We start from the raw sequence: 13,858 nt of genomic DNA, 5'->3' as shown, positions 1-13,858 counted from the left end.
GACATTGTTCTCTATTTTGGTGGAATCATTTCTAAAATAACAATATGCCCATACCACAATACCATGCTGGATGGCAACTCATTAAGCAAATTAATGCATATATTGGAGGATAGCTCATGTTGTTCTGTTGTTTAAAAAAGGCTCTAAAAGTAATCCAGGAAATTATAGGCCAGTAAGTTTGACGTCAGTAGTAGGCAGATATATTGGAAGGAGTACTAAGAGATAGGATCTACAAGTATTTAGATAGGGCCTTATTAGGGAGAGTCAACACGGCTTTGTACGTGGTAGGTCATGTTTAACAAATCTATTAGAGTTTTTCGAGGAGATTACAAGAAAAGTGGATGAAGGGAAGGCATTGGATGTTGTCTACGTGGACTTCAGTAAGGCCTTTGACAAGGTCCCACATGGGAGGTTAGTTAGGAAGATTCAGTTGCTAGGTATATGTGGTGAGGTAGTAAATTGGATTAGACATTGGCTCAGTGGGAGAAGTCAGAGAGTGGTAGTGGAGGATTGCTTCACTGAGTGGAGGCCTGTGACTAGTGGTGTGCCACAGGGATCACTGCTGGGTCCATTGTTATTTGTCATCTATATCAATGATCTGGATGATAATGTGATAAATTGGATCAGCAAATTTGCTGATGATACAAAGATTGAAGGTGTAGTGGACAGTGAGGAAGTTTCCAAAGCTTGCAGAGGGATCTGGACCAGCTGGAAAAATGGGCTGAAAAATGGCAGATGGAGTTTAATACAGACAAGTGTGAGGTATTGCACTTTGGAAGAACAAACCAAGGTAGAACATACAAAGTAAATGGTAGGGCACTGAGGAGTGCAGTAGAACAGAGGGATCTAGGAATATAGATACAAGATTGCCTAGAAGTGGTGTCACAGGTAGATAGGGTCGTAAAGAGAGCTTTTGGTACTGTTACGAACCCCGTAACTGGGTCTCTTACCAGCAAAGATACAAGTGTCCATTGGAGTCTGGTGATACTATTTTCAACAATATTTATTAGCAAAAATATACAAAATAATATCAATGCGAATATACAGAGAATATACGTTAGCAATACTAACCTAAAAGTGCGGGTATAATAATAATCACTAATGAAACAAGCTCTATCGTTGTCTAGGGAATAATGAATTGTCAGATGGAAATATAAAGTTCAGTTCAGTTCATGCAGGCTGCGGTAGTTGTTTGTCGATGTGTTGCAATTGTTGGAAAGAGAGAGAGAGAGAAAACGTGTGAACAGTAACAGCTATTATCTTGCCAACCTTCCTTTACGATTTTGATCCGTCGATGCGTTGTTGTTGTGGCCATTCAGGTATGACCCCGCCGTCCTTTAGCTAGACCATTCTTCCATGGTGGACTCGTCACCCAGGCAAGGGTGGACACACACACAAGCCCCCACCGGTCTCGCTACAAAACACTGTGAGTTAAAATTTACCGACCCTTCGTTCGGTCTCCGATCTCCCACCCTGTCTCGTGGGGGTTCTGATGCTCACTAGCGTTTCTCCTGGTGCGTCTGAGGGGTGTTACCCCAGTCCTCATTTTTATCCCCACTCACGGGGTCTCAGGTGTCAATCAGGTTGGGATGATGTAACCCATCAAACCAGCCCACTCTGGTTGCCCCCTGAGGGGTTTCAATGAATAGAACTGTACCAAGTAAACAATCCTTCTACAAAAGACAATAGCAGTAAATCAATGGTTCCGCTCCTCTTTTGTGGTACCTCTTAGCTATGTCTCTCTCTCATTAACTTTCATGAGCTGTTATCAATAACAACTGCCCTGGCAGATTTCCTTTGTCTCTCTTACTTCCTTGATAACAGCATCGAAATAGTAGCGATTTGCGATTCTCCAAAAAGGGGGGGGGGGGGCATTGGCGACTCTGCACCCTTCTGCCCATCAGAGTTGTTCATCCTTCGTAACAGTACATTGGCCTTTATAAATCAAAGTATTGAGTATAAGAGTTGGAATGTTATGGTGAGGTTGTATAAGGCATTGGTGAGGCCGAATTTGGAGTATTGTGTGCAGTTTTGGTCACCGAATTACAGGAAGGATATTAATAAGGTTGAAAGAGTGCAGAGAAGGTTTACAAGAATGTTGCCGGGACTTGAGAAACTGAGTTACAGAGAAAAGTTGAATAGGTTAGGACTTTATTTCCTGGAGCATAGAAGAATGAGGGGAGACTTTTTTTTTAAAATAAACTTTTTTTATTGTTTTCAAATAGTTACAGTATAAATGTGTATGAAAAAAAAAGTGTTACCCAGCCCCCCTCCCCTTAACCCCTCCCCCCTAACATCCCTATTAAAAAAATAAGAAAAAAAAAGGGAATGCCTGGATGTTGGAAGATCCCCACATGCCCCACGGAGTTCTCATTTTTTTTTAATATATGCTAAAATTCTTTCTCTTTTTACTGGCCCATTAAGCCCATTAACATTAAAACTTAAAAAATTTAGTAGATTAGTCATTTTTTTTATTATATTACTCCAATCTATAATAATACCTAATCTTTCCACTTTCGTGGTATCCTGGGAAATCTTTATAAAAATCTCCATGTTGCTATGTGTGTCCCCACCAATCATCCAGGCAAAAAGATAGAAAAAAATTAAAATATAGAGGAAAAAGAAAATACCCCCCTACTAATATTGTGGAAAAAAGACACAACGTTACCCCCCCCCTCTGCTGTACGGGTCATGGCAACCGCCATGATTACACACGTGAATCCCGCAGTAACCGATCCACAGCCTCCCAGCCCCCCCCCCCCCCGCAACATAAAAAAGTATATGTATAAGAAGAGAAAAAAAAATACTATTCTCATTTAGTATTTCTAAAATTTTGCTTTACTCTTCTATAATATCCATAAATGTCCATCACTTCTGTTCCTTTGGTCTATCTTCATCTTTAATCCATTACGTTTGGAAGCCTCTATATGTAATTAGCGAATAGATGGAAGTTCTTGTACAAACTCCTCCGCTTTACGATAATCGGAAAAAAAAAATTTTTCCCTCCTCCAAAAAAAGTATCAGTGTTACTGGATGACGCATTGTAAATTTATAACCCTTTTCCCATAAGGCTTTTTTCACTGGGTTAAATTCCTTCTTTCTCTTCAACAGGTTGTAACTTATATCCGGATAAAAAAGAACTGGTTTCCCTGCTATCATCAGTGGCCCGTTTCTATTTTTGGCACTTTGGGCAGCTGCCTTCAGGATCTTTTCTTTGTCTTGATATCGTAAGCATTTTATCAAAATTGATCGTGGGTTTTGATCAGCTCGAGGTCTTGACCTTAAAGATCTATGCGCCCTTTCAATCTCAATTGGAGTTTCTCTTTCCATTTTCAATGTTTTAGGGATCCATTTTTGAAAAAAATTTATTGGATCTTCTCCTTCTATATCTTCTTTAAGTCCAACAATTTTAATATTATTTCGTCTACTGAGATTTTCAAGCTTATCAATTTTTTCCATAAATTGTTTTCTTTCTGATGTCCAAGCAGTATTTTCCTTTTCCATTTTGTCCATTCTTTCAACCATATCTTCCGTTGTAGTTTCCAAGTCCGTAATTCTTTTTTCCATTTTTTCCTGTCTCTTTGCCATTTTATCAAGCATAGTCTCCATATTGGTCATTTTTTTTTCGAGTATTTTTTGATTATTTTTAATTACTTTTAATGTGTCTAATTTACGCATTATTTGCCTCAAAGTCTTTTCTATATTTCTAGAAGGACTTTTATCTCCTTCTTCAGCTGATCCTTCCGAGAGATTTGACTCTCCCTCTGATTCGCTAACACTTTCAGTTGCAGTGGTAGCTGGGCTTTGTAGTTCTTGTTGCTCCCGTTTGCGCATGCTCCATCCTTCGCGTTTGCGCAGCTCACGATGGTCTTTTCCTGTGGCCAATGTTGCCACAGTCTCCTTTCCGTATCGCCGGTGATATAATGTACCTGAGACTGCAGTTCCTCGGTAGATGTGGGCCTTGTTCTTGTTCCAACTTGCGTAGTCTTCCCAGTATTAGTTTTCTTCATCTTCCTTCCTTGAGGCATAGCTTGACACAGTCCGGAGTCGTTTATAAGTAACTTTTAGAAAGTATTGACTAACTTTTCTTCATTTAAACATTAATTTATTAACTTTTTACGGGAGAGCTGGGTCCCTGCGTCCCGATCCTACGTCATCACGTGATGTCCCCCCCAATGAGGGGAGACTTGATAGAGGTATATAACATTATGATGGGTATAGATAGAGTGAATGCAAGCAGGCTTTTTCCACTGAGGCTAGGGGAGAAAAAACCCAGAGGACATGGGTTAAGGGTGAAGGGGGAAAAGTTTAAAGGGAACATTGGGGGGGGGGGGGGCTTCTTCACACAGAGAGTGATGGGAGTGTGAAATGAGCTGCCAGATGAAGTGGTAAATGCGGACTTACTTTTAACATTTAAGAATAACTTGGACAGGTACATGGATGAGAGGTGTATGGAGGGATATGGGCCAGGTACAGGCCAGTGGGACTAGGCAAAAAAATGGTTTGGCACAGCCAAGAAGGGCCAAAAGGCCTGTTTCTGTGCTGTAATGTTCTATGGTTCTATCTGGTAGAAATCTGCAGACTGTGGCCAAAGCTACAATGTTTTGATGTTCCACTCTTCAGTTGAAAGGTAGTCTGAAGGGGCTGCTCTTGTTCCAACATTTTCAAAGTCTGGTCTCTCCATGGGTCATACAGCAGTGTTCTACTAATTTCCCCACTGCATTTTCTCCGGAACCACATTTCACAATATCATGTTTTTAATCAACTATGGATGTTGGAGGCCCTCTCTGGACGCAGTATGCACTTCCGCAGTTTGTTTCCTTCATAACCGATCCTGCATGCCCGTTGTGGAATTTCTGCAGCATTGTCATAGCCACCATCTGATTCAAGCTATAGTTAGCCCTTAAGAGAAAAAGATACAAACTTTTACAGCTCTTAAGTAAAATAATTCCTATTAAACCTCAAAATAAGGTTAATGTCCATTGGTAAATTTTATCTTGGAAATGTACCAGTATATCTTGATTTATTTTTATCTTTTAACATTTCTAAACTTAAAAAAAATCTTGGACTGGCAGTTTTAAACTCCATTCTCTAGCATATGGGATAAAAGAGCTGTCAGTGGAGTTGATCAACCAGCCATGTAGGAAGAGCCAGTTCAAAGGAGGACATGTCTCAGACTTGCTGTAGCTGGGCGTTGACCTAGCTCTGCATAACTCTCCATAGATTGCAGAGGTTAAACCCAACACATTCTTGATTTGTATAGTTTTTGGGCTTACAGAGCATTGCAGTAATATTTTACTAAAAGGTAAATGGACACAGCACTCAAAAGAAACTGCACATTTTATGCATTCAGGAAAAGAACTGCGTGTCTTTGCTTTGAAACGTTAACTCTGTTTCTTTACCAGCAGGAGTGCCCTGACTTCCTGAATATTTGCAGCAAATTTGTTTCTATATTTATAGTACTGTGCAAATGTCTTGGGCACATATATATAGTTAGGGTGCCTAAGACTTTTGCACAGTGCTGTATTTGTCGACATGGAGCAGAGAGCGAGTTTGCAAATCTGGCTGGAGCAGAGGATGTTGGGATTGGTGAGAGTGGAGCATTGTGGGAGGGGTGTGGGACAGGTGCCAGAGTATGAGTGCAAGGGAGGAGGTGTGGGTGCAGACACTCCCAGCCCTGAGGCACCAGGCAAGATCATTTGATTCCAAACGATTTGCTTATCATTCATTACAGAATATCTGTCTGTTGTTTCCTGCGCTCTCCCCTCTCCCAACCCCTTTCACAACCATGATTTCCCCTCTCCCTGCCCTCTTCTCACTCTCAGTTCACAATAGAGCCCATGTGAGGATCAGGTTTATCATCACTCATGTATGCCAGGAAATTTGTTGGTTTTTTTTTGCAGCAGTATTCTGTTGCACAGTATGGTATATATTCCATATTATTTGGTACAGTAATGTTTGGCGTTTCGTTCTCTCTGATTGCAGGCTTGGCATTTGCATCTGGTCTGGCAACTACGATGACAATTGCACACTTATTGAAATCTGGTGATGGCATTATTTGCATGAACGATGTATATGGAGGTATACTTCAAAATTCATTTTCATTTATAAGTACATAACATTTTATGAAGGCCTGTTTAAAATACTTTGCATTCCAGAATTTGGTTAACAAGCAGTTAAAATGCTTGCCGGCTTTCCAACTGAGATGCCAAGAGAGTCTGTCAAGAATGTTTGTCCATGAATTTTGGTGGTGTGTTTATGAATAAATATACAGATCAGATCTGACCCAGAGTCCTGAAGAAGGCTCTTGGTTCGAAACGTCGTCAGTTTAATTATTTACATAGGTGCTGCCTGATCCACTGAGTTCCTCCAGTATTTTAGGATTAGGACCCTACTGTCTTTTTTAATGGGAAGAGCAGGTATGCTTATTTATTGAGTATATACAAACTCCTTTACAGACATAAGGTGGATTTGAACCTGGGTTACCTGTGCTGACGACTGTGCTACCATACCACCCTTTCCTGCCAAGTTGAGGCAAACTGAATACACCTCCAGTTACTTGGTTGCTTTGTTGGAACCAGAGGGAAAGCGGAAACCCCAGATACTCCATGCATGTTGTAGGACTGGTCCAGGAAGCTTTCATTGCACACGTACACACAATCTCCTATTTACCTCTGTCTCGTTTAAATCCTTTTCACTGCCTTAGTAGGAAAATTGTCCAAATGCATATTTGGACAGGGTTGGCTGATTAGGTATGTTTCGTCGGTTGAACTGGTTACTCAGTAAGTGGTGGTCTTTATATGTCTCAAACAGACTATTTTGGCATAAAACCTTCAATGTGAGAGTTACCATTATTATAAAGCAGATATATTTACTGACACCATGTTGCACCTTTTCATGCACATATATGCACAGTACTTAGAGCACTGCTTCCTACACTCATTGGAGTCCTCCTCTCTCTATCCCTTCACTTGAAGTTTAGTAGACATTTGGAGCACAAAACACTATCCATGGCTTAAAATAGTATGGAATCTGGGGACGTAGGATATGGCATTTTGTTATCCTGTATTGCCTTTAGTGTAAGGAGGGATGATAAGATCTTGCTCTAACAACAAAACATAGTATTACACAATATGTTTTTAAGATCTGGTTAATCTGTATTTCAGGAACTAACAGGTACTTCAGCAGAGTTGCATCTGAAATGGGTTTGGAAATATCTCTCGTAGACTGCACATCATTGAAGTGCCTGAAGGAAGCAATTAAACCAAACACCAAGGTAGATGAACTTCGTGCAAGATTAAAAAAAAAATGTGCAGACTTTTTATCTGGTTCTTTCCATCTTGATTATTTTCTGTAGCCATCGTGGTCAATTATCGTAACAGCGAGCAGTTCACTTACCTTGTGCAATTTTCTTTGTGATAACTACAATGTGAAATGGTGCAATATCTTTAAAATAAGATGAATTCACAACTAGGACTCAAAAATCGTCAGCCATTTTCCAAGATTAAAATTGATGTTTGAAATGTCGTTTTGAAGGTGTGGATTGGCAGGGTGCATGCTGGGATGACCAATACAATACAAGGGACGGTTGAATAGAATTGGTTTGTAAACAAAAATAGGGTGGCATGTTTTATTTTCCAGAAATACAAAACTTAGTTTCACTGAAAATTAAATTTGTTCTTTCCTGTAGTTTCAGAAAGAATATTATGAGGGAGACATGAGTTTTGACATTTTCTAGGAAGAATGAGTATGATTAGATTGGTCTGTTTCTGGAAAGTAGAAGAAATAAAAATAGACAAAATATACGAAAACCTAAAACTGTCAGGTCAGCAGAAAAGATCACTGGCTACACCCTACCATCTCTGCGGTACTTGTATGTGTTCAGAACAAAGAATCTGGTAGGAAAATTCATTGAGGACACTATCCACCCTGCAAACATACTTTTCCAAAAGCTGCCTCCTAGAACATGCTATAGGTTTAATTAAAACAAAAACATCATGCCATCTTAAAAGTTTCTTCCCCCCAGGCAGTTAATCTGATCAACCATTCTAGTTAGCCCCCCTCACCCACCCCCCTACCTTTCTATTTATTACCCCTGTCACTGGACTGCACTATAAACACTTTAAACCACTTTATATAGTGTTGTTTACATTGTAAATACATGCTGGTATTTATGTATTTATACACATTTTATCCTATATCCGTACTTCAACATCTAAATTTATTTTTATATAATTCTCTGTACTTTATAATTGTTGAATGATACTGTCTTCTGTTGCATGTTACACCCTGTAAATTTCTAATACACGTAAATGTATATGGCAGATAAAGTTAATTCTTGATTTTTGATCCTTGCTCTAACCCTTCTCTGAACTTGAAATGATTATTTTGCAGTATTCAAGGACTGGTAAATCAGAATCAGGTTTATTATCGTAAGACCATAAGACAGGAGCAGAATTAGGGCCATTCAACCAATTAAGTCTGCTCCACCATTTCATCATGACTGATTTATTATCTCCCTCAACCCCATTCTCCTGACTTCTCCCTGTAACCTTCGATACCCTCACTAATCAAGATCTGATCAACGTCCACGTACCCAATGACTTGGTCTTCACAGTTGTCCATGGCAATGAATTCCACAGATTCCGTACTCTCTGAGCTAAAGAAATTCCTCTGTTCTAAATAGATGTTCCTCAATTCAGAGGTGGTCCTAGATTCACCCACTATAGGAAACATCTTCTCTACATTTTCACTGACATATCATGACTTTTGTTGTTTTGCAGGCTGCAAAAGCACTCTTCAGACTAAAGGAGTGATAAATATACAGACCCAAAGTACAAATGGGGTAATTTCTTTGAAAACCCATAGTGCTTTCATTGTGGATATATAACAGTGCTTCCCATCGCCCTCTTGGACGTTTCCTTTTAATGTCCTCACGTTGCATTAAACATATAGAGACGGCAATAGGATGGATGCACCAAATCTAAGACCAGATTTAAAAGGATGTAGGTTGGAAATGGGAAAATAAGTAACGATAAAATCCTTGAAATAAACTTCACCACATACTCTTGTATTAGTGGAAAATAGTCTTAATTTTAAAAAAAAACTGATAAGAATATCTCCACTAATCCATAGCTGTTCACTACTGGTGTCACTGAGAAAGCAGTTGTCTTTTTTCTTTTCCCTTCTCTAAAAAGCAGATTGAGGCAGATTGGGGAAACCCCTATCTCTAAACTGTTATGGTTATTTTTACAGCTTGTCTGGATTGAGACTCCTACTAACCCAATGATGAGTGTTGTTGACATCAAAGCTTGTGCTGAAGTTGTACATGAGCGTGGAGACATCATTATGGTGGTGGACAACACCTTCATGTCTGCCTATTTCCAGGTAATACAAATCATTTAAATTACATTATTCTTTCACATTTACAGTATGGATACAATTTTCCCGAGTTAAGTATGACTTGTTTTGACTCTGGTTTCTGGCTTATCAGATTCTAGTTAGGCAATTTTATTGAGCTATGCTATCCTGAATAGTTGAAGGATTTGCCAGAAATATATACACTTGAACGTCCTTCTATTTATGCAGTAACGTTTAAATGTTTCTTACACCAGCGTATCCATACATTCTGGAAAGTTTTCAGCTATAAATGTCTGACAAACTGACTTCTACCTCATCAAGGCCACACATACCTTTGTTCACATGCCCCAGAACCAGGACCCCACTGAGAAGCATCAGGCCACCATCACCAACCTTATCATCTGCAGAGATCTTCCCTCTACAGCCTCCAACTCTTTGCTCCCCAACCCTGCATTGCTTGTTTCTACCTCTAAACTAAGATCCACAAGCCTAACTGTCCCAGTAGATCCAGTTTTTCTGTCTGGTCTTGCTCCACTGAACTTCTGTCCTTGTATCTTGATTCCATTTTGCCCAGCTTGGTTCAGTCTTTTTCCACCTGCATCAGTGACACTTCACACGTTCAACAACTTCAACTTCCAGTTCCCCAACCCTGACCGCCTCATTTTCACTCGTAACATCCAATCCGCATACACTTCTATCCCACATCAAGGCTCTCCACTTTTATCTTGATAAGAGACCCAACTGATTCCCCACCACTGCCATCTTCCTCTGATTGTTACAACAGGTCTTCACCATAACAACTTCTCTTTTGCTTTATCTAGACCAAAGGTGTAGCCATGGGCACTTGCATGGGTCCCAGCCAATAATGCCTTTTCACCAGCTTTTCACAAATTTATATTTCTGAGTTTAGGTATAATCTACTGGACAAACTTAGCAGGTTGAACAGCAATAGTAGAGAAGCGGTAGAAGTAATTTTACTTGAATCCTTTGAGTTTAAAGGGAGCATAGGGAACTGGGTTCTGGCGAGTTCAAAGGGAGGATGGCAAACAACTCTCGGTGGACCAGAAACTGAACCACCAGGACTGCTAAATAATTGGAGAGCGAATTACTGGAGTTCAATAAGGTGATTGATAAAGCATCTTTCTATGGATTGAGGTGCAGATATTAGCTTTGTTTTTGTTGATGTTTAACTGGACATGTATATGTGCGAACAACACACACAAAATGCTGGTGGAACACAGCAGGCCAGGCAGCATCTATAGGGAGAAGCACTGTCGACGTTTTGGGCCAAGACCCTTCGTCAGGACTTATAGATGCTCCTTCTAGATGCTGCCTGGCCTGCTATGTTCCACCAGCATTTTGTGTGTGTTGTTTGAATTTCCAGCAGCTGCAGATTTCCTCGTGTATATGTGTATCTGGAGATTGATTTGAACTGGCTTATGGTTCTACTGGTCTGCAACTTGTGTATATAGTAGCTATATTGCACTAAGAATATCTGCCACTCAGAAAAAGGGTGTCTTCTTCAGGATGTGAAATGAAATGTTTGTCACAGGGAAGGATGAGAAAGGAGATAAAATATTTAATACTGTGCCACACCTACTGTTTTGTCAGCTGTATCACTTGACTGGAGTTACTTGTTAAACCAATGCAGGAAACACCAGGTTGATATGCTTGAGTAGGATTTTTAATATTTCCAGTTGTAGATTTGTGAATGCAGTTTTAATATGTCAACATGCCACCTATTTAACCACTGTTTCACAACAATTCTCAGTATTTTGGAAGACCATATTTGGAATTTCAGTTGATTTCATGGTCTATTCAAGAAAATGTTTATTTTGATGATCTTTCTCTTATTCCTTCAGCGTCCTTTGGCCCTTGGTGCTGACATCTGTATGTATTCTGCAACGAAGTATATGAATGGTGAGACAATCTAGAATTTAAAACATTACATTTGCATTTAATGTTGAGATCTGATGTCTGAAGATAGAAGAAATTCTGCTCTGGTATAGTGATTATTTGTGTTAACGGTTACAAACATTAGAAGAGCTAAAATTTCAGCACCTTCAGACTCCAGTTGTCAAATTACTCATGGAGCTAGAATAGTTAAGTATTATTCAAAAGCTACACACCTTCAGTTTTCCTGTGTTGCTGTAAATCTCTGCTTAGAGTAGCAATTTTTAAAGCATTACTTTGCATAACAAATTCTGTATTTTCTTTTTCAGTTGATATTTTAAGCGCAGCACCATTATTTTAAACTTTGTCTCCCTGCACTGCTTTGTGACCATCAGACCTCTATAGTCAAGATGGATACCAGCCTCTGTCTCTACTCTCTCTTTAGCAGTTTTATCATTAGTTCTCTTGATTTTATTCCTACCCTTTTAATTGATTATTTTTTAAGATTGGTTGTTAGCTCTTATTGGTCCTGTCTTTTCCCGTCTATTTGATAAACTGCAATCCAAAGAACATGATTAAAGTTGAAGTAGGAGCAGACTGTTCTGCCTCTGGTCCCTTCACAGCCATTCAGTATTTTTACTGCCACTTCTTACTCGAAAGCCATAATTCCTTGATTCCCTTAATAAATATACAGTATCTATTAAAAGTATTCACTCCCCTTGGAAGTTTTCATGTTTTATTGTTTTACAATATTGAATCACACTGGATTTAATTTGGCTTTTTGACACCGATCAACAGAAAAAGACTCTTTTGTGTCAAAGTGAAAACAGATCTCTACAAAGTGATCTAAATTAAATACAAATCTAAAACACAAAACGATTGCATAAGTATTCACGCTCTTTAACATAACACACCAAATCATCACTGGGGCAGCCAGTTGGCTGGATAAGTCACATAATTAGTTAAATGGAGATCTGTTTTTGGAGACGTGTGCAGTCAAGGTGTTTCAATTGACTATAGTAAAAATACACCTGTATCTGGAAGGTCCAACTGCTGGTGAGCCAGTATCCTGGCAAAAACTACACCATGAAGATGAAAAGACACTCCAAGCAACTCCATGAAAAGCACAAGTCAGGACAAGAAAATTTCCAAGTCATTGACTATCCTTTGGAGTATAAGTTAAGTCAGTCATTAAGAAATGGAAAGAACATGGCATAGCTGTAACTCTACCTAGAGCACACAGTCCTCAAAAACTGAGTGATCGTGCATGAAGGGGATAGTGAGGAAGGCCACCAAGAGACCCATGACAACTCTGGAGGAGTTACAAGCTTCAGTCGCTGAGATGGAAGAGACTGCGCATGCAACAACCGTTGCCCGGTGCTTCACCAGTTGCAGCTTTATGGAAGAGTGGCAAAGAGAAAGCCACTGTTGGGGAAAAAAATACTCACATGAAATCTTAGCTAGATTTTGTCAGAAAGCATGTGGAGACTCTGAGGTCAGCTGGAAGAAGGTTCTATGGTCTGATTAAACCAAAATTGAGCTTTTTGGCCATCAGACTAAATGCTATGTTAGGCATCATCAAAAACACACCATCCCTACCATGAAGCATGGTGGTGGCTGCATCATGCTGTGGGGATGCTTTACTCCAGCCCGTCCTGAAAGACTTGTGAAGGTAGAGGGTAAACTACAGGAAAATCTGATGCAATCTACAAGAGAACTGTGACTTGGGAGATTTGTTTTCTAGCAAGACAGTGGCCTCAAGAATAAAGCCAAGGCTACCGAAGAATGGCTTTAAAACAATAACATTAATGTCCTGGAGTGGCCATCCGATTGAGAATTTGTGGCTGGACTTGAAAAGGGCTGTTCACACATGATCCTCATGTAATCTGACAGAGCTTGAGCATTTTTGTAAAGAAGGGGAAAAATTGCAGTGTCCAGATGTGCAAAGTTGATGGAGACCTGTCCACACAGACTCAGGCTGTAATTGCTGCCAAAGGGGCATCTACTAAATGGTGTCTTGAAAGGGGTGAATATTTGTGCAATTAATTATTGTGTTTTACATTTGTAATTAATTTAGATCAATCTGCTATCTTTTTAAAAATAATATTTATTTATTGAATTTTAGAAATTACAAGAATAAATGTAATAATGAAATGGTAAGAAAAGTGATATTGTAACGTTCTCGCTCGGGTGTGACGTAACGCCGAGGTAAACGTCGAGATAAACCGGAGTCAATGAAAACAAGGTCGCAGTAAGATTAACCATTTACTGTTCACTCTTCACATTAACGTATGGTGAAAACTGTTGATAAAACAATACAAGATTGGTACAGTGTTTGTTTCCTTCTAAATATCACATTTACATTGTGAATACTTGCAAAGGTAAAACTACATTACATTAAAGTGCAGCATACAGTCAGAATCTAGCTGCTCCATTGACTGCTTTAAATACACTTCAATACAAACTATCCCGACTCTTTAACTAACGAAAACATAAACCTTATCGACCGTCGTTACTTTTAACAGAATCGGTGTTAACGTTTTAACTCAACATATCGATTATCTAATGACTTACAGCGTTGCTTTCACTGTGTCTTTGGTGCGTA

General features: G+C 39.4%; 1 protein-coding gene across 1 annotated transcript in view; it reads left to right on the top strand.

The window, feature by feature from the left end:
- LOC140737026 (cystathionine gamma-lyase-like) overlaps positions 1 to 13,858 on the top strand; it is a 59,582-nt gene that overhangs the window by 25,007 nt on the left and 20,717 nt on the right. Inside the window, exons 3-6 of the mRNA XM_073063115.1 lie at positions 5,986 to 6,081; positions 7,167 to 7,276; positions 9,256 to 9,387; positions 11,223 to 11,280. Coding sequence (XP_072919216.1) covers positions 5,986 to 6,081; positions 7,167 to 7,276; positions 9,256 to 9,387; positions 11,223 to 11,280 — 396 coding nt within the window. The remainder of the gene's footprint in view (positions 1 to 5,985; positions 6,082 to 7,166; positions 7,277 to 9,255; positions 9,388 to 11,222; positions 11,281 to 13,858) is intronic.

The sequence above is a fragment of the Hemitrygon akajei genome, chromosome 12 (assembly GCF_048418815.1).
Source record: "Hemitrygon akajei chromosome 12, sHemAka1.3, whole genome shotgun sequence".
Taxonomy (NCBI): domain Eukaryota; kingdom Metazoa; phylum Chordata; class Chondrichthyes; order Myliobatiformes; family Dasyatidae; genus Hemitrygon; species Hemitrygon akajei.
Note: the sequence above shows the minus strand (reverse complement) of the source record. Positions and strands in the feature narration are given on the sequence as shown.